The following is a 20,489-nucleotide window of genomic DNA, read 5'->3' on the forward strand; positions in this document are numbered from 1 at the left end:
ACACAAAAAATAAAAAAACAAAGGCGTGAAACGTCCTGCAGACATGTCGCTCGACATTTTTGCATGAAGAAACAGACACTGTCGGTTTATTACTGACTAGAAATGTCGCGCGTTCACAACTTTTCTTTCGTCCCGTTTGCTTAGTTCATTCGCAAAACCAAAAGTTGGACGAAAACACATTTGAACGCTTACCTTTGAACATCGGGCTGATCTTCCAGACACCCAGACAGCCGAGGCTGGCAAACTGACCGAAGGATAACTCGAGAAAGAAGAGAGGGATGCCGCAGAATACCAACATGATGAAGTATGGCAGCATGAAGGCACCTGGGGAGACACACAGGCGAAAACTCAAGATACGACATTTCATCTGATTTTACAGGTAATTAAAAAGAACTAATTGCATAAAAGCTGCCAGGGAATTTCACGTTAATTGCTATCCAAATAACAGAAGGATCTAGAAGGGAGCAACCGTGAGAGGCAATTTATGCACTGCATCATTAAACATTGCATAAGTAGAAAGAAGGGATTAGGGGGGCAAACTGTTGTTAAAGTAAAGCAATTTAGTTATGAGTCAAACTAAGCTTCGTAATTAGTAGGCGGAGGTCTGGTAGTTTGTGACTTTTACAGAACCCAATATCCATTTATTTTTCTTATTGCTAGGTTACCAGAATTAATCAAAGATTTATCAAAAATTGCAGATTTCAATCGAACTGCAGCAGCAAGCGTCAGAACGACCTGAAAATGACTCCGCCTATTCGGGTAAAGGTGGAGCCCTGCTCATGTCTGAACATAAAGCTGAAAACAGCTTACGTTTCTCCATACACTGTAAGCTTTACGGTAGAGTTCAAAGAACTTTATGCTGATTATGGATAGTCTGCCTCCTACTTGCTTCGCAGGACAGAGCAATTCTGACTTCAGAGAAAAATCCATAATGATTTGTAAGGCCACAGACCAACAATTACCACAGGAATCAATTTTCAATTGAGCCCAGAGAGGACTAATTGTAATGCAATATAATTTTAAGGTACTAAAAAAGTTACAGTTTCTGTTGTAAAACAACAAATCACATTTTTCACCCTAAGTGTCAGATTCTACGAGATCATCGCTGCTTACAACGCACAGATTGTGTGAAATATTTACCAAATACCGTAAACTAGCAAAAAAACAAGAAAAAGAACAACATCACAGAAAGTGTCAATTATTTGTTAGGTATTTTTTGCAAATCTTACCTGTAATCATGTCAGTTGTAAAAACCGTCCATGTCAAATGCAAAATGATTTAGAAAATGACTGTAAACCAAAGCAAGATTTTCATTCTTACTCTTACAACCTATTACAAGTTTGTACGAACACATTTGTGCACATATGTAATAATTGTGTTTAATCAGATACATTTTTATTTTTATCAAAGTCCTTTTTTCGGACTAAAACTAATAAGGGAGGAATAATCCTCCAACTTTTGTTCTTAACAACTTTGCATAAACATTCACATCACTTGCTGATTTAAAAATACCAACCCAAATAGGATTCCTCCCCAGCACTGTGGCATCTGCAGATTTATGTTTGAACGTAGTCAAAAACTGGTGACTGTAGTTGGAAATATGTTTGTCTTTGTAAATTTGCAATTGGATATTTGTGGGAGGAACTCATATTTAGATAGTGAAATGTGGAGTTAATAGCACATTTTAGTGGACTTAGAGCTACATGTCCGAATGTGACTGCTTGTCCACTTTATTAAGAATAAAATTCAATTTTGGTCTCAAGCACTATTCTTGACATTTATCTCCCTGGAAACATTGCTGAGATATGTTTGTGACAACAGATTCAACAGGATCCAAATTCAAAAACAGAATCCAAACAGGAACCAAAAAAAACCAAACATTTTTTTTCCAACTTTATCCTATTAATTTCTTCAAGTTGATGAACCAGGTACGTGTTAATTACAAGTTGACTGGTTTTACTTTTGAAAAGAAATCAAACCTGTATCTTCTACTTAGCAGGAATACATAGCACTCCAAGTAAAGGAAAACAGAGCAAGTAAGCAAAGCTAAACCTCATCTGTGTTGAGAACATGTCATGAAGGGTCAGTAAATGTCCAGCTGAGGCCGTCCAGCCGTGCTCAAGCAGAAATTAGACGGCCAACCTTGAGAAGCATCTGTATGTGTGTTTTCGGGTGTAATTTGTCGTACCAGCTGATCCAGGACAAAGTTAGAAACCTCGTCACTACGGCTAAAGAGTCGGCCATCTTCTGCATGCTACACAACATCTACCGGCAGATGCAGAGCCAGGGCATGTGAACGTAGCTCTCTACCAGGATCCCACCTGTGCGTCAAATACACGACTGCTAAACAATCTAGGAGTGAAAGTTTGTGGCTGTAATTGTGATTAAATTCACTTTATACACTGGTTAGTTGACTTCTGGACTGGTTCTGCTGGATTTTGTTTACTGATATCAGGGTAAAGGAGCTACTTACACGTGTACACCACACTTTTCAGATTTCTTGTTTTTAATGTTAAAATTAAAAAGAATACCAAACAGTGTTAATTCCACTTTAAAAACAAATGTGTGTGGGTCTAGCAAGAGAATCCAAACAAAAAATTAAATGTGAAGCTTGCTGGACTAATTTGGCAAGTTTTGTAAAAGAAAAGAAAAAAAAAGTGAATATTTTTTACAAGGTAATGCTTCTGTAACAGAATCGACACATTGGGCATGTTTGAAGTGCTGTGGTTAAATTGTAAAGGATGAAAATGGAGATTAAATGAAATTAGGAAATTTTAATTAAATGTCTTTCAATCTTCTATAACATATACTCCACAGTTTGGTCCTTATCCTCTTCTCTCTGCAACATTCCTGACAGATTACTGTCCAATAAAAGCCACTGGCACTGAAAAAATTCTTTAAAAAATTATTTAAAACAAGGTATTTCTAAACTTTAAAGCAAAAATTTCTCTCTAAAAAAACCCAACAACAAAAAAGCTAGCTAACTAGCTAGCAATGGGGTTTTTCAGCAGCTAGTAAGTGGTAAAAAAAACAAAAAACAAACAAAAAAAAAACTCTAACCAGCTAACAGAACAAAATGAAGATGTTTCTAATAATGTATTATGTGTGTGAAACTGCTTTTGTAATAAATGTCGTTTTTATGATGTGGACCCCAAGAAGGGCAGCCATTTTTACGGACTCGGCAGTGGCTAAACTTTTGCCTGACAGAAACGTCTCAAGAGAAAAAATAAACTACATATGATATACAAGATTAAATATTCATGCCACCACAAAATTTAAGACCTCTTATTAATCAAAGGGCAAATACAAATTTTAAATGAATTTCAGATATTTTAAGGCCTTTTTAAGGATGTGCGGGCACCCTCTGTAACGCCACTACAGCTTACCTCCTCCATTTCTGTAGCAGAGGTAGGGAAACCTCCAGACGTTGCCCAGGCCCACTGCATAGCCCACACTTGTGAGGACAAACTCAATCTGGTTGCCCCAGTTCCCCCTCCGGGAGTTTTCATCCTTCTTCACGGGCTCCCCTGGAACGGCTCCATTCTGTAACAGAGAGGGAGAGGCACATAGGTGACTTCAGGCTGCAGCGAAAGCGAGTGGCTTTGCGGGATAAGTGTTGCTACAGTGAGTCCAGCAGTTTCATATTTCACATAAAAAAACAAAAAACAAAACAAAAAAAACCTTATTGATCCCATAAATTGGCCTCAGCCTCACTTCTAACAGCTCCAAGACTTTGCTGGGCACATCTGGAGGAGTTATCTTTTTCTCTCAATTGTTAAGCTGAATGTGAAGTTCGGTTATTCAAGTGTCATGGTTATTATCAGACGTTTCTATCTCCTCTGCCCTGAAGTGGAGCATAAGGTGGGCTCGCTGGAGCAGAAAGGATGGGAAGTGAAATCAGTGCCTTTAGAAAAGCCTCCCAGCATCCACTTTGTGCCGCCCTGATTTCCAACTTCTCCTTTGCTCTCCTCCCTCCATCGCTCCATCTGCTGGCATCAGATGGCCGCTCTCCCGTGACCCCTACGCCCCGCACCCTCAGCTGTGAGTCTTGTCGGTCCCGCTTGTGTCTGCGAGCTGCTCACATGACGGCGCTTGTGCCGCTGCTGCATGACAGATAAATACTGCAAACTCAGATCGCCGAGGTACAGCTCGAGGTGTCGCGCACGGACTGGAAGTAATCCGACATTGACTGACTGAGTTCTGCCGATTCCGTTGAGCAAAAAGCTGCGGCGAAACGGCAAAAAAGGTGAAATTGTCCAAACGAGGGGCCGCAGTGCATGAGCGAAAATGTTTGACTTTAGTGCTTTAGATGGGGAAGAGCTGAAAACGTGTTTAAATATCTCTGCTTCCTCCTCCCAGGTCATTTTTAAACACTAATTTCAGCTTTTCAGTTTCATGGTGTTCAGGCTCGACGACGCGTCAAAGAAAAACAATGTGAGCGCCGAGCCGTTGTCAGGCTGCAGCTGCAATGCGGAGGTGTCGGTGTTGTCAAGGTATCATATCGCTGAGTAAAAATAGCCCACTATAATGGTACTTATGCATATATTCATAAAATCATTTGACTTTTTAAGACAGAAAAGGAGGAGCTGTTCATACAGTTGCTAAAGTATAACACTGATTGTTACAATAACAACTCGCAGGTATTAAAGGTAGGCACCAGGTAGGCGTTTTCTCTGGCTGTATGGAGAATAATTTACTTGTGACTGTGCACTGCCAATCAGCTGGCAGAAATCAGTCCTGATTCCTAAAACAGAGACAGTGTAAGACTTATCTGTAACTGAATAATTTAGTAAAACAGTAGCAGTGGTGTTAGAAGATTAACAAAACACTTTTTGCTTCTGCACAGCAAGTACTTGACAACTACATTTACGTTTATTCTGCATTTCTGCTCATGTCTCTGTCTTATTAAAAAAAACATTAAAAGTTAACTATAATAATCATTATGCTGTATCAGTTAGGATATGTTGTCTTTCTTTGCTAAGAAGATCAGATTGTTTCACATTTTCTGTGAAAACACAGATATACCTTGAATGCTCGCACATAACTCAGAAGTAGTACATTTTTGCTGTTAATAAAGACCTTTTCCCAACAAACACAGCCCCTATAGAGACATCATGTTCATGAGCATGAATTTTTTTTTTTTGCCAAATAGCAACAACCACATAAACAGCTGCCATATTTTCTGGAAAAACCCCCCAAAAAAACCCTCTTGTCTGTGAGTCCAGCTGTTTGGAGGGAAAACACAATTTCTCCGGCTTCCTTGACCTCTGTTTCCACAGGTCTCCGTAATGCAGGTGCGACAGACAGAAAAGATCAGCAAAACAAGCTCTGTCGCTCGGGGGGAGCCTCCGAGTGAGCCGGCGGCTGCAGCGGTGCGTGGGTGGAGACCACCAGCAGCGACGTCGGCGTCGCAGCGGGTGGCACATTAGAACAGCTCCGTCCCGGAGTTGACTTTGGAAGAGCAAGAAGCGGCGGAGCACACGTGTGCAGCTGTGCGCGCGCTCCCGCAGACATGTCGGCAGTACTGCTTGTGCCGGCCGCGAGCGACCCAGGTGTGGGCGTGCACGGAAAACACACACAGATGCGCAAACACGCGGCGTGGCAGGTTGCACTCGACTCTGCGACAAGACAAACAAGAGCTGGAGACGAAACTCCGGGAATAGCAATGACCCTTCGATCTCTGGTGTTCATTCAACTTGATGTGCCCAAGACAGGCTCACACACACACACACACACACACACACACACACACACACGCACACACGCCCACACACAGTGTGTGTGTAGAATCTGAAACGAGTAGCACAGGGACAGAAAGAAAATGTTGAGTATAGGTGTGCATTTTGTGCTACACAGTGACATTTCAGCTTATAAATTCTGAAACAAACACATCTTTTACTTACACTTTCATGGCTACATGAAAGTCATAAAAATGCTTTCAAGAAGATTATGAAACATTTCTTCTTAAATGTTTCATGTCATCAAACTAATACTATTAACAGACAAAGGAAAGCTGAGTAAAAACTTACAATTTCAAACAAGAATGTCCTTCAATCCAAACCGATCAGTTGTGCTGAATATTACATAAATTTCATCTGGTGACTGCAGTGTCGTTTCTCCAAACAGCCATGATGTCATATGTGAAACATTTTGCTTCATAACATGTACACAAGTTATATATTAGAAACATCAGAAACGCGCATCTTCACTGGCGCACTCTTTGGAAAACTGAGACACCGTTTGGCCGGAAGATGAAATGTGAAACTTGAAACCTGACCGTACAAATATACATGCTAGAACCTTCATCAGGTTAGATTTGAATGATTGCTGTAGGATCATTCAAATGTGCAAATCATCATCTGTTGTTGGTCTCTGGTCTGACCGTAATGCATGTCTTCACATCTCCAGCAATGCATAGAGCTGTGTAATGCACAGCCATGTTTTTTTTTTTATCAGTTACTGCCTGTTTAAATGTGGAGGTCCTGCGATACTGCAACACAGCTAAATCAAGATATCTAAATCTTTTTTTACCCCTTTACAATGGCGTTCCTGCGCTCAGATGTCTACACAAAAGTGATGGTGAAGGAAAGTTAGCTGCAACAAAGAGCTGCTGAAACACTGGACAGTTCTACAATGTTCAAGACAACTATTTTTTTTTCTGCAGGTTTTGTCTGCTTATGATGAAATTGAACTTTTAGCTGTAAAAATCTGCTTACAAGCCAACATTATCACAAAATGATGTCAAAGCAAAGAGCAGGCATGCTAACGTTAGCACTGTGCTAAAACGACGGCTTCACCTGAAAACAAGATATGAGTTTAGTAAGACATTAAATGAATTCTTTGTAAGTTTGAAAATAGATGGCAAAGCGTTCAGTGATGCTTTATAAAATGTTATCTTAGATATTATACCCAAGTTAAGTTAGAGCAGCATAATCAGGGACGAGCAGAAATTCCTCTAGGGACAAAGCAGCCGTATCTTTAAAGAGAAATGCGTTCAGAACACAAGTGCATTATTTTGCTGAACTTTTGAGTTTGTCTGAAAACAGGTGGGCGAATCTGGTAAACTGAAGTCACGATGGACTTTACTGAAATATCGAACTGGGACTCTACTTTAGCAAATGCCTCTTGATTAATGACTGAGATTTGAACCTGGGGAGACATAATCCTGACTTGGACCTTCTTATTAACAAATAAATGTATTTAAGACAATACAATTATGTTGGGTCTGACACAAAAAAAAGAGGAGAAAAGAAAATATTCATAAGATTGTTTTTGAAACAGGTGGCTTTAAGTTGTGCGGCTGGTAAACCCTGAAAAGCCTTTAAATATGTCTGACTCATTCTCCGGCCATAAAGAGCCATCGACTCTCATTTTTACTTAACTGCTATGAAATGAAAAGCGGCACATGTTGAACAGGGATCTCATTAAGACGGACCCAAGGTGATGACTAACTCTGAGCTACAGCAACTAGCTGAACCCTGAGGGTGACATCGGTATCTGACCACGGAGCGTCTCTGTGCCCAGGTGTTGCTAGCCCGCGGCGTTAGCTCCCTGGACCTCCTTGTCAGACATGCAGACGCTCTACTTTCCTCCGTCCATCCACTCCTCTATCACATGGTTCTCCAGGACCATCTGGGCTTTATGTAACCATCAGTCCTCCGCTCTTCTGTCCTTCATTTTAGTCCGTAGCTTTCACCAGATTTCTTTTAAATAACCGCTCTGACCTTGCTCAAACCCATGTCACTTTTGGACATTTCTGCCGTCGTATTAGAGCGTAACAGATAAAACCTAAGAGCAGCTAACAAGACAAACTTCATGAATAACCAGCAGAATTTTTTTTTTTTGACAGATTTCTGCTTTATTATCATCTGCGGTCCCTCGCTAAGTAATAAAAACATTAACTATTAAACATTTTTGTCATGCCGGAGCTATGAACATGAAAGTTTTAATAAGGATTTTTTTTTATCTGCATTGTCATGAAATGAAAAGGTTTTCAAGATACAGATGAAAAAAATGTTGCTTTTTGCAGGACATCTTTACTTTGTAATTACAGCTGCACATCTTTTGTGGTATTTCCACGATTTCTTCTTTTAGAGGGTAATCATTTTTAAGTAATAAAATAAACATCAAGTCTTATCATAGAGTTTCAATCAGATTTAAGCTTAGACTTTAACTGGGATATTCTAACAAACTTTCTTGCCCCTACTCACAAATTGCATAAATATTAAAGGGGTGTTAATAGTTTTACAAAGCTCTGTAAGACCAGCACCTACTGGACAAATCCTGAAAGTGATGTTACAAACATGTACTGGCGTTCAAAGAAGTGATTCGTCCCCCTCATAAACTGATGAACATCACCTAAGATTCGCTCAACTGGTTTCCGACTGCTAAAATTAGACTTGAGCTAAACAGATTGTTATTAAATATTCTGCGAGGGCATTCACACACAGGTTTGAGATCAGCACTCTGCCAAAAAGTCCTGTTACGAACTGTTCCCTCCGCTGAGCTGATCTGGTAAAGAATGCCGGCTCAGAGCCTTGGATGGAAACGCCAGCAAAGCTGCTGATCGGCTCTGTGCAGACTCAGACTCCGTGCGCCGGGTGTGACATAAGTTGGGATCACAGCGGTTTATCCGGAAGCACGCCATTTTCCAAATATCTGCAGTTGTAATGCAAATTCTTCCTTCCAGGTAGATTAGGTGCTTATTGCACGCTCTTAAAGATCACTGTTAACGTTCGGATAGCTTGCGTTCCACAGCCGCTCCAGTGCTTTTAACTCGGCTTCTGAAAAGTTCAGCTGGTTGATGGAATATCACGTAAGGATGCAGTGATTGAGTTAGATGTTTTTAGCTGCTCTTTTGTCATTCTTTTTCTCTTTCAACAAGCAAAATTCAATCCACTGTTTGAAAAAAAAAGTGTTAAGAAGTGTTTAAATCTCAGGTAATTTCTCATGTTTTTGTCTCTTCAAACTAAATTCTCACTAGTGTCATGGCAGCATTCGCTAAATACAAAGCTAAAGCTCCGTTGGTTGCAGAAGCAAAGTTTAGTGCTTGTTCATTTTCAGTTTCTTCCCTCATTCGCTGCAGAAGCATTGAAGCTCATGATGGATGTCTATTGTAGTGTTATCAGTGTTAGTCTCTTGAGTCTTCAGCTGTCCTCAATCTGTTTCCCAGGGTTTTTGGATATTTGATTTAGATCACGTACTACTGACATTTAAATCTTCAGTCTGGAGTAATTGTGAGCAGTCTGGGTAAAGGTCAATCACAAATTGAATTCACTCCAGTTTATTTATGAAGCACTAAAATTCTGACAAAAGTCATCTCAAGGCATTTTTACTCTCTACCCAGTGCATTAAGTGCCGGTACTCTCCTAATCTCATACCAATACAGGACACAAACGTGTAATAATTTTTACACAGATCTGTCTATGGACCAATAGATCAGTAATTTTTTGTAGAAACATGACAAAGAACAGAGGCAGTTCTAAATCAAACCCACAAGACAAATTTAAAGCATTATGGTGCCACTCATGTCACCGTTTAGCCTCATGATGCTTTCACGGTTGTGTCTCAGTTCTTGGATGTTTGGGTTTTTGGTTTGATTGTTTTCTGTGGGTAATTTTTGCTTTATAGTTTTGGCCACATTAACAACAAACATGTTTTCAGTTTGTTGTTGTTCCCTTTACTGAACATCTATTCCTTCCCATCTTATCCTACCATGACCTGCAGCGTTTTTGCCTCAGATCATGTCTTGCCACATTTCTGTGCAGCCTCTTGTATCGATTATTGTTCAAGAGGTCTTGCCATATAAATTCATCTCTTCGTATTTTCTTTCTTAGCTTTTCATTGCATTTTGTTCTTTGTGCATTTCTATCTACTTTCTTTAGATCGGTAATAACCTTTCTTCTTCGTTTCCTCTTCTGTTATTAGTCTGCCTCCTCTTTCTGATTGCGGGGTCAGCTTTAATTAGATGCACTCCAGTGAACAGTCCACAGAGCACTACTGCAGCTGTAATGTATCTGAGTTTCTAAAATACTTTTTTTAAAGAAAAAAATCAGATTTTCTTTTCTATTCAGTAAAGAAATACTTTAATAAGTTGTTTTGTATAATACAAATTTCTCAAACAAGCAAAAAAAAAAAAGCACTACAGTTGCCATTTTTCAAGATTTAAATCTAACAAACTAAAAAAAACATCTCAAAACAGTCGACAAGAACCCCAGAGGGCGGTTTTAGAGAGACCAGCACACACTTTGGACACTTTAGTTCCCAGTCAGCTGAAGCCAACTCTAAAGTCCATTAAAAGTGCCAACGTTGCATTAAATTGTCATTATACAAAGTCATGCAGTTAGCACTTTTAATGGACTTTTAATGCAACTTTTAGAGCAACTTTGCATAAAAAGTATCATTATTTACCGAATGACACTTCATGACAACTGTCATAAACATTCATAAAGACTCGTTCATGTTCATGACAGGTGTTATGTCACGTTTATGACAGTCTGATGTCAGTCTTATGCACCCCCCTTCAAATAAAGTGTTACCAAAAAATCACATGCACCTCACAACACTGTTGGTTCAGACAATATTAAAACACAGCGTTCTTGTTTGCGCTTCTTTTTCCTGTTTGACTGATTCTTCTAATACTTCCGCCTTCAGTCCGACTCATTAGTCCTATCTTCTTCTACAATTGCAAAGAGGAAGCAGTCAGTAACGCCCAGAGCTCTCTGCACAGGCCTGATAATCTCTGCAACAGAAAAGTGATTTGCTACTGCACCCTGTGCGTGTCATTTGCTGTCCGAAAGAATTTTATTTAGTGGTTCCCACTGTGGAGCGATGACATTTTACCGACTGCTCGCAGTCTTCTTTTTTTCTTTTTCTCGCCCTCTCCCTCACAGAGGAAGCTGCGGTTGTTGCAGTGAAGGTTCACACTGCTGGTTTCAGGCAAACAAATGTAGGTTTGTGTTGGTGGTAGAGTCCGGATTTTCTGCCCCGTTTTTAGTTCTCCAGATTTTAGATCACCTGCTAGTGCCAGTTTTGTCCAAATCTAATTTTTAAAACCAGTCAGTGGAGAAGCAAGCTTTAGTCTTCTTCACTCGGTAACAGCATTCGCACTAAAAAGTGGACGTGCTTAAACATTGTGCGCTAGCGTCACTGTTCAGAAACACATTTTAATTTTAAGGTTAGAAATACAATTTTACGGTACATCTACAGATATTTTGGTAGATTCTAAGTCTTGACTCAGTTACATTTATCTCAACATTGCAAAAACACCAAATCACCAAGTAATTTTACTCTTTGTTTACTACACTTGAAATAAGACAAAACTGACTTACAAGTGTCTTTTCAGCGAGATATAGAAGCTTGTTTTAAGTCGATACTTCCTTAATATTGGTGAGAAAGGGCTTGTTCCATTGGCAGATAAATTTACTTCTAACAAGAAAATTTCCCCGTGTTATAAGTGAAATAATCTGCAAATGGAACTTGTACTTTTCAGTCAATATCAAGGAATTATTTACCTGAAACGAGCTTCTATATTTTGCTAATAAGTTACTTTCAAGTGAATTGTGTCTTAATTCAAGTTTACTAAAGATATTTGCACTAGAAGTGAGACAAAAATACTTGGTAAAATTGTGTGTTTTAGCAAGCAAAAACAATTTCTACTTTCTTTTGGAAGTCTACACATTCACTGGAGGTGTAACAAATGTTCAGCAAATAAAAATGCACGATCACTGAAAAGTCAAATCGTAGTTCTGTTCAGGAATGTAATCAGCTTTTCTCCAGGTGAATAAAATAAACTTTAGTAATACCCAAACCATCATATTTTCTTATCAACGTGAGAAAATTGTCTTGTGGAAATGTTTTTGTTTTTATTGCTTGTTGCCGCAGATATTTTTGCCGTCGGCCCCTGACTGCACAGCTGTGGCCTGTGAACTCAGGACATTCTCTCAGCACAGACTTACAGCCTACAGTGTGTTGTTCACCCTCAAGCTCATTTCATTGTTTTGGGAAATTTAAACCAGGGACAAATTTTACGTAATGACGGGACAGAACGACAGGAAATTCGGCTGTAACTCTGACCCATCCTTATTACCCAGTATCAGACTGTTTTTTTAATTAAGACGTTATTGAAAACAAACATCCATCAGGCTTAGCTCACCGGATTCAAATTCTAAATATGTAGATTAAATTAAAAAAATTCTGCTAAAAAAATCCATTACAGCTTTTGGTCATAGTCCAGGATGCTTATAAAAGCTTAAGCAAAGTTTCATGAGTCTTTTTGAAGGCAATTCTAATTCTTTCCACGCTCAAATTTCTTTATATTTCTCTCGTGGATGAATGAACTTATGACAGGAAGGATTCATAAAACTTTTAAAGAGTTTTATCTTAAAACGTAACGGTGTTAATCGTCACTTTTCTGGTTAGAAAATTGTTTTTTTCTCAAATTATGTAGGAACCCTGCTTTTGGGATGTTAGAAACCCAACCTTGTATAAGAATACATCTCATTTCTAATGTATAATGTGAGTTAAGAATCCTCCATATCTATTCTAGACAAGTATCTGGGGTTATGTAGCATGTGTGCTACCTGTTTCTGTGAAAGAGGTGCTGGCTGGTTCACAGAGTCATTTGTAAAGGCAAAGCTTACACCATCTTTAACTCTGGGACAAAATTACACAAGAGTTGTGAGCTCTAAGAAGTCAGAAGCTGCTCAGGCAAACTGTCAGCTTGAAAGAGAGACGGGGGGATGTGGAAAGGATGTGAAGAAACTACGTCGACATCTGCTTGACATTGAACGCAGAAAGGTCAAACAATGAAAACGTGCAGCAATATTTGGGTGTGCCTTCAGAAGAATAGCTTGCACTGAAAACCTAAAATGACTTGTGGTTTCCATTGTTATGTTGCTTTTATTTTATTTTCTGTTGGAATGATTTGTAGCATTTGCATACTTCATGCAATGACAGTGAAGGTTGTATAGTGTCTTCAAAAAATACTGACAGAGATTCAGCAATCTGACTTTTTGTGCCCGACTTTTGATATGTGGCGTATGTGCAGCTTTGACCAGGTGTTACAGCTGAATGATCTAAACTAAATTGTCAGTCAAATATACATTTCTTTGCTTTCTCTTGCATAAAACTATCTGAAAGCAATGATATCGGCAGTGGATTTGCATTCATGCTAGCAGAAAGCATGGTTTGCGTTAAGGAAAGTGCAGATTTGCACTTTAACTCAAAAACTAAAAATGCTCTCAACATTCAGCCTTCATAGTGTCTGCTCTCTCTCTTACTCTCTCTCACAACATGAATGAACCATGGAAATAACTCAGCTTTAAAATCTGATTTTTCAGTCTCAACACCTTCTCTCCATGAATATGTTTTGCAGGTCTGATAATTCCTAGCATTAATCAGGGTCAGTGAAAAATCCAGCAGCTTATGCCCATTTCACCCATCAATCCATCCATTCACTGTTTTCCGCTTATCCAAGATAAGGTCAATTAGTGAAGCGTGCCGTTGCTAGTCCTTCCCATAAAGTTGTGCTTACACCTCAACAGCGCAGATGTAAATGTTGCAGACATTAAATGTGAAGCTCTTCTCATTACTGTCTTGTGTGAATCTCTCTTCCTGCTCTTTGGTAAAGCCCAGCCGGTCCAAAAGAGCTGAAAAGATTCCAGTGAAACAGGCAAAACAACATGTTGCCATTTAGTCCAGGATTCCCAGCCAATGGTCACCCTTCCACTTATTCCAAATGGCACACGTAATCTCCCCTGCTGCACCTATGCAGAGTTTAGTAAACACGTCTGTCTCTGCCGACTGAACCCTCTTGGCTATTGTGGCACAAAAAGCCCACCGGATCCCCCCCGAAACCAGGCAGCTCAAAGCGTCTTTTATCGGTGGGCTGCGAGGTGTGAGTAATGGGCCTAAAGACAGTGTAGACCGTAGCTTCTCAACCTGCTACCGCTGGGGCCACATACCAAAGGATCCCATTGGGCAGGGATTGAATAAATCCCCCTCCATGGCTGATTAATTGAGTCCAATAGCTTGGGTGTCAGGAGCAAGATGAGAGGGATTCTGATGCTTGTTGGATAAAAGGTGGGAAAAAATGAATGGTTGCTTGGCCAAGGGTCATTTACACGACGCATCTCTTCACGCGCTATGTAAGTCGTTTCCAGCTGATGGTCATAAAAAGCGTCTTGCAATGTTGTCATATTTAAATCTAGCATAACTTCTAAGTACAGGTATATTTTCATTTCACTTTTCCAAGGCATCAGGGCTTAATCTTTGTATCAAAACGAGGAGAAGCGTCAGGGTGGGATTATGAACGACAGCACCAGTTTAAATTATATCTTCTTTCCAAATACCTGTGCAATCTAACACCGATCTGTTTCGTGGCTGAATTTTAATTCAGACAGTTAAAAAATGTTTTGACTGGAAGTGACTGAAATAATTTTCAGTCGAATGGCCCAAACTGATGACTGGTCAGTTGGAAACCCGAAAATCAAATGTTTTTCCCTGATTAGTTAATTAACAATGCACCATCACAGTAACAACAATCTGCAGTGTGAAAGTCGTTACTGAGAGAAGAGTGTTTAGGAGCGATAGAAATCAGATTAAATCTGTAGCAGCAAGACAAAGCTTTAGTAAAAAGTGGGGATTGGATATGAGCTGCAAAATTATATTTAGTTATGAACAAACAGACAAAAACAACTGTGATATTGAAATATCTAAATCCAGGTTATTTTATGCTTAATGAAACACAAAGACTAAACCAGCTGTTAGGAAACTCTTTAACAAGAAACAGAAACATTTATATGGACCCAAAACTTTGTTTAATACAGCAGAGCTCTAGGCACTCTACTATCGTATTAAGATTTGGTTTTTACATGCAGACAATGGTGGAATCTTTTTAAACTCAGTATTTTGTAATAAGGAATAAACTAAAGCTAAGAACAAATTCACATTAGCATTAATAAAACCAGATTTCAAAATCAGCTATCCAATGTTCACAGTACGAGATAAGATGTAATCTAAATGTGAAGCAGATCAATTAAAAACCATAATCCATGCAGATTAAACATCATAATTAGTCTCCCTGCATCAAAAGAAAGATATGAATTCTAAAGCTTTCATCTTGCAGTGCAAGAAAAAACTATTATTAATGACCAATGCATGGATCAGTTTCTCAAGACCTTGAAGCATTTTTGTACCATGAGAATCTTTGTCTACCTATATATAACCAAAAGTTATTTCTTACCAAATTTTCTTTTTCTTTTTTTTTTTTTAATTTGTCCCATGAATTTTTAGTAACCATGACTGCCTGCAGAGACCGAATCTTTTTGCTCCGTTTCTCTTTTTCTACAAGTGTGGGACGACGGCAGTTGTCAGGGCTTTGTGAAGCTTCAGAAATAGGATGTTCTCGGATTAAACAATGGCATTACATGAGCCTCAGCAGAAGAGATTTGGAGACCTGCAGCGGCTGACTGAAACAGTGACAGACACTGAGAGCTTCAGAGAAGATGTCACAGAAAGAGAGCTGGCAATGGAGGGGCCAAAGGTTGGGGGGAAGCCTGAGGGTGAGCCCACAAGCAGGCAGGTTTATCGGGAGCTGCTACATCTCTCTCTCTCTCTGTTTTGTATTCTCTCAGTTTTGCTTAACAAGTTCATTTGTGCGTAGGCCTTCATCGGGGAATGGCAAGTCAAGTGATGCGCGAGACTGGCCCGCGGAGATGTTGGCCCTCGCAAGCTGTTCACCTGCACCCCTCCACTCGCAAACACACACAGAGCCACAGACATAAGCAGCATGTTTATGTTAGGGCAAGAGCACTAGATACGGCATCCAGAACTGCCAAAAGCCGGAGCGAATGCTGTGCGGGTCATCTTCAAGCTGTAGTGTTTCCACAACATCGGCTGTAGAGTCAGAACTGAAGGAGGCTCACAGACTTGTTTTGTTGATCGTAGCGCTGACATGCTTAGCTGATTGAAGCGTCGGTTCGAGGGCGCATAAGTATCGCGCAATGACTACCGACTGCTTTAGAGCTCATCGTGGAAGCTTCTGGTTTCTCCTAAAGCGTGGTGACTTTCTGCGTTTATTCCTGCATTTTTAAAACTCTAGTCTTTGTCGCAAAAAATTACGGAAAAGGTCTTTTTCTCTTAAGAATGGCCAGTCTCTTTTAGGTTGCAACAAACGGCTTTTACCACCTGGCTTTGAGTCAGACAAAATCCAAACGAGGATGTAGCGTTGCAGTACTATAAGAAAACGACCATGAGCTAGATGACAAAAAAAAAAAAAAAACAGACTTATATCATTCATTTCCCCCCTAAATATACCTGGTTGTTATTAAATCACAGATCATTTCATCAAATCTTTTCATCTGCATTGGAAAGACAAAAAAAAATCTTACCAAGTATTTTTAGCCTCGTTTCTAGTGCAAAGCACATATCAGTACATTTGAAATAAGACAAAACAAACTTAAAAGTAACTTTTTAGCAAGATGTAGAGGCTTGTTTTGAGTAAATAATTCATACGTGTTCAATTGGCCGATTATTTCGTTTTATAACAAGACATTTCTCCCATGTTATAAGTTCTCTGCCACTGGAACAAGTACTTTTCATCAATATTAAGGAATTGCTTACTTAAAACAAGCGTCTATGTCTTATTGAAAAGTTATTTTCAAGTGAGTTTGTTTTATTTCAAGTGTATTAAAATATTTGTACTAGAAACTAGACCAAAATTACTTGGTAAGATTTTGTGTTTCTGCAGTGTGGAGTTGATAAAAAATTAATAAATAAGAATTTTGGCATGTTTCTGTAAAGTTTCTTCTAATATATCATACAAATAAAGCTGCTGCAACAAGAATGTGGTACAAGGAAATCATCATGAGAGCACTAAGATGAACAGGAAGGATCTGACTCTACAATTTGACCACCAAAGCACCACAGATCGCTTAAAGAGAGGAGCTACAGTTCCTTGTGAAGGTGTTTTATTTATCGAGATGTCGTTGTATAGCTTGACGCAAAATAGCAAACAAGAAGGGAAATTATAAACCTTTATTTTACAAAGAGCAGCTGTAGGTGTTTCACTCCATAGATGTGGACTTGTTCATTTAATGTGATAAGTTGATGTGATATTGTGGACATATAAGGACCAAGGAGTAAAGCATGGAGGACACGGGCGTTTAAGTCAAAATGTGGATTTTTCATTTACCCCCAAAAATATGAAAACACGATTAACGAAGCTAACATTTAATCAGGCGACCCAACTCCATAAATGAGACTCAAAAATCAGAACCAACCAAACCTCAAACAAACAAAAGACAAGCTGACCTGCAGAAATGGCGCATAGGGGAACTTAAATGCTGGTTTAGCTAAACCATGGACACACAAGGTGTAAGACAAAATGGCTGCCAAACAACAACTAATACAAATGTTGTACAGCCCAATGAGGCTGTCAGCAGGAATCTCAACCTGTAGACATTTAGACACACTCTTTACCTACCAGGACGAAGAAGGCAAGCAACTCAAACTCAAAGAAAAAGCTTTTAATATGACATGAAACTGAAAAAGCAGGCTTGAAGGTGCTTTGGTAAGATGTAATTAAAATGTCACTTTTTGAAAGAAAAGAAAACTTACATTGTACATCACAAAAAACACAGTATCCCCACTGTGAGGTATGGCGGTGGCTGCATCATGCTGATTTTGTTTAAGTCAGAAATCCAGGCACGTTTTTCCTTCCACTTCAAAATTACATGCTACTTTCTGTTGGTTTGTGACTTAAAATCTTATCAAATGTTTGAAGTTGGAGACATGTAAAAAAAACTTCACATTGTGTAAATGCTGCTATTTGGACTGTTTTACTTTAGGAAGACGTATTATGGCGAATCTAGAAGAAAAAAAAAAACAACAAACATAACCATAACTTTTAGATCCAAGATCAAACAATTATTCCAAAAAAGAAGAAGAAAAAAAAAAGAAATCCAGGCAAAAATAATTTCAGTTGTTTTTACCAACTCGACTTATTTGAATTTCTACAGGAAAACAGCGAAACAGAGTTAATCAAAGTGATCTTTCCCTGCAGCTGGCATCCTGGCTAATTAATTTACAGCATTGTACCATCCCGCTTGTTAGCTCTCCTCCCAGCACTCTCCACTGGAGCCAGTGTTAACAAACATCCTCTCTATGGAGCCGCCGCTAATCCCTCATACTGCAAAGCAAGTGTGCTGCTTCACCGAGAACACACACATCCACACGCACACCACACATGCAGACTCAACAAGCATTATCAGCCCTAACCCCCTCTGCATTTCCTTGCTAACACGGTGAACATGCTGCCTCGCCGAGCCTTGTCATCAGCTCCTTTTCTCCCCTGGTGTTTGCCTGCTGCAAATCCATGACAAAGCTGATGAATAAGCCTCATCAGCCTTTTCTCCTCACCCAGTTTCAGAGTTCTGCCTAAACTTCTTCCCCCCCGCACCCAGTTTCAAAAACTTGCAGCGCAACGAAATGTAAATGCGGTGCATCCAGATCAGGGCAGCTGAGGAGGAGAGTCGGTCGTGACGTCGACGTAATTGGGATCGATTTATTGAAGCTTTGCTCTGTGGAGACCTGCAGAGTTCATTAAACACTAGGCTTCCAAACAGCCACCACATTAAATGCTAATGAGAGTTGGTTCTTAGCTTTGGTTTATTGCAAAAATGCTGAGTTTAAACCTTGGTCTGCATGTGAAAATGAATACGATAGTAAAATGCCTGATTGCACTGCAAATGGCATCATACAAAGTGGCATTATTTTTTTAATTTTACAACAATTTAATATTCATTTATCACATTTTTCCCCCTCCATCAAGTTTTAAATAGCATACATTTTACATAAACATTCACCCACTGTAGAAGTATCTCTCCATATTAAAGATGGAATATGTAACTTTTATAAACTTTTGTTTCTTTTTAGATGTTTCTTAAAACTGTGTTGCGACAGTATAATATGAGGCAGTTTTGAAAGTATCAAGCCCCTCCGCCTCCCATAGTCCTTACTGTAGCTCTAATAGGGAATGTTAGATTAGCATTTTCTAAAGTGAACCGGTGTACATGCTGCAGGAGGGGTCCTGTAGCAAAACTGCTAAACAACATGATGCTCCCTTGTACTTCCCAGGCATATCTTTTTACGCTTTCCTCCAAATGTTTGGCCATAGTGATCATTATGGCCAAACACTTAAATTTTTGTTTCATCATAACTCCCTTCCTCCCCCAAAAAAGATCTTTGTCCAAAAACTGTATTGTTGGTTTTGGAGCTGTGGTTTGTTCCTCAATAAGTAGCCCGGTAGTCCATTTCTGTGCAGGTCTTGTTTCCATGGAGATACTGACTTTCTCTTACCAGATAATCCTCTGTTACCTTCTGAGGGTCTTCTGCTTTAGGTTTGTGATCAACATTTTGCACCAAAGCATGTTCACCTACAACACTCCTACCTGAGTAAGACGGCTGAGCGTTTCGCTGGTGTAAACTTGATACTTTTTACAACAGATGAACTTGGTATGATCAGCCAATTGGAAATTGTACCTAAGGACGGGCCGTACTTTTGCGATTCTCTTTGATTGTGTTTTAGCCCAGAAACATACCAACAGCTGTGCCTCCAATTAACTCATATGTTTTAAATTTACCTATTAGATTAGATTCTTAACTAGTAAAGAAGCATCATCATCTGGATTTTCTCAACTGGACGTCTTAGTGGATGTAAACTTCTGACTTTGAGGAAACAAACAAAAGATCATCAGAATACTCTCGCTGTCATTATTCTGGCAATTAGCCAAAAAAAAAAAAATAATTAATCCTAACTGACCTGAAACAGGTCACGTTTTCACGGTTATGTGCAACCGTGGCAACGTGGTATTGCTTTCAAAACTGGGAGCAACTGGTTAGCATCTCAAATAATATCTGAATCACATGGAGGCAGAGAAGGACCAGAGCAGAAAGAGGGGAGAAGTTCAAACCACCTTCTCTTTCAATCATTTTATGGGCCAGTACCAGATCCAATATCTCTCTGCTCGACTTTTCAACTAGACAGCCAGAGATTTGCAAATGAGCAAGAGGTAGTTGCTCATTTGCTTGCTGACAAACTGATGATGTCATCCAGGACTCGTCTCTGCTGCCTGGAAATTGAGCCATTAGCTTGTCGAGATACAAAACCGAGATACAGCAACAGACTTTGGTCAGAAACCTCTTCAGATTTGCTGCAATACTGACTGCTACCAGAAATCAGGACTTAGAAGGAATCACACAGATGCAGGACAAAACTATAAATATCTGTTTTAAACCAGAGTGGGTGTAATTAGCGACAACGACCTTCCCCACCAATTTCCCACAGTGGAAGTCTCGTAATGTTGGGCATCATGAGCCTGAGGTGGCGCGATGCCATTCTCACAGAGCGAGACAGAAGTGAACTCTCCACAATGGCCTCGTTAGTTCTGGTTTGTAATAAAGAGTTCCAGGAATCAGCATAAAAGTGC

At 39.5% G+C, this 20,489-nt stretch overlaps 1 protein-coding gene across 4 annotated transcripts in view; it reads right to left on the reverse strand.

Moving 5' to 3' along the window:
* The window catches only part of slc6a9 (solute carrier family 6 member 9), a 69,518-nt gene that overhangs the window by 11,846 nt on the left and 37,183 nt on the right, over window positions 1–20,489 (reverse strand). For all 4 annotated transcript variants that reach the window (XM_016671791.1, XM_016671790.1, XM_016671789.1 and 1 more), the window contains 2 exons: window positions 3,387–3,543; window positions 193–324 (listed from right to left, as the gene is read on the reverse strand). In XM_016671791.1, the coding sequence (XP_016527277.1) occupies window positions 193–324; window positions 3,387–3,543 (289 nt within the window). The remainder of the gene's footprint in view (window positions 1–192; window positions 325–3,386; window positions 3,544–20,489) is intronic.

This window comes from Poecilia formosa, unplaced genomic scaffold (assembly GCF_000485575.1).
Source record: "Poecilia formosa unplaced genomic scaffold, Poecilia_formosa-5.1.2 Scaffold51, whole genome shotgun sequence".
Taxonomy (NCBI): domain Eukaryota; kingdom Metazoa; phylum Chordata; class Actinopteri; order Cyprinodontiformes; family Poeciliidae; genus Poecilia; species Poecilia formosa.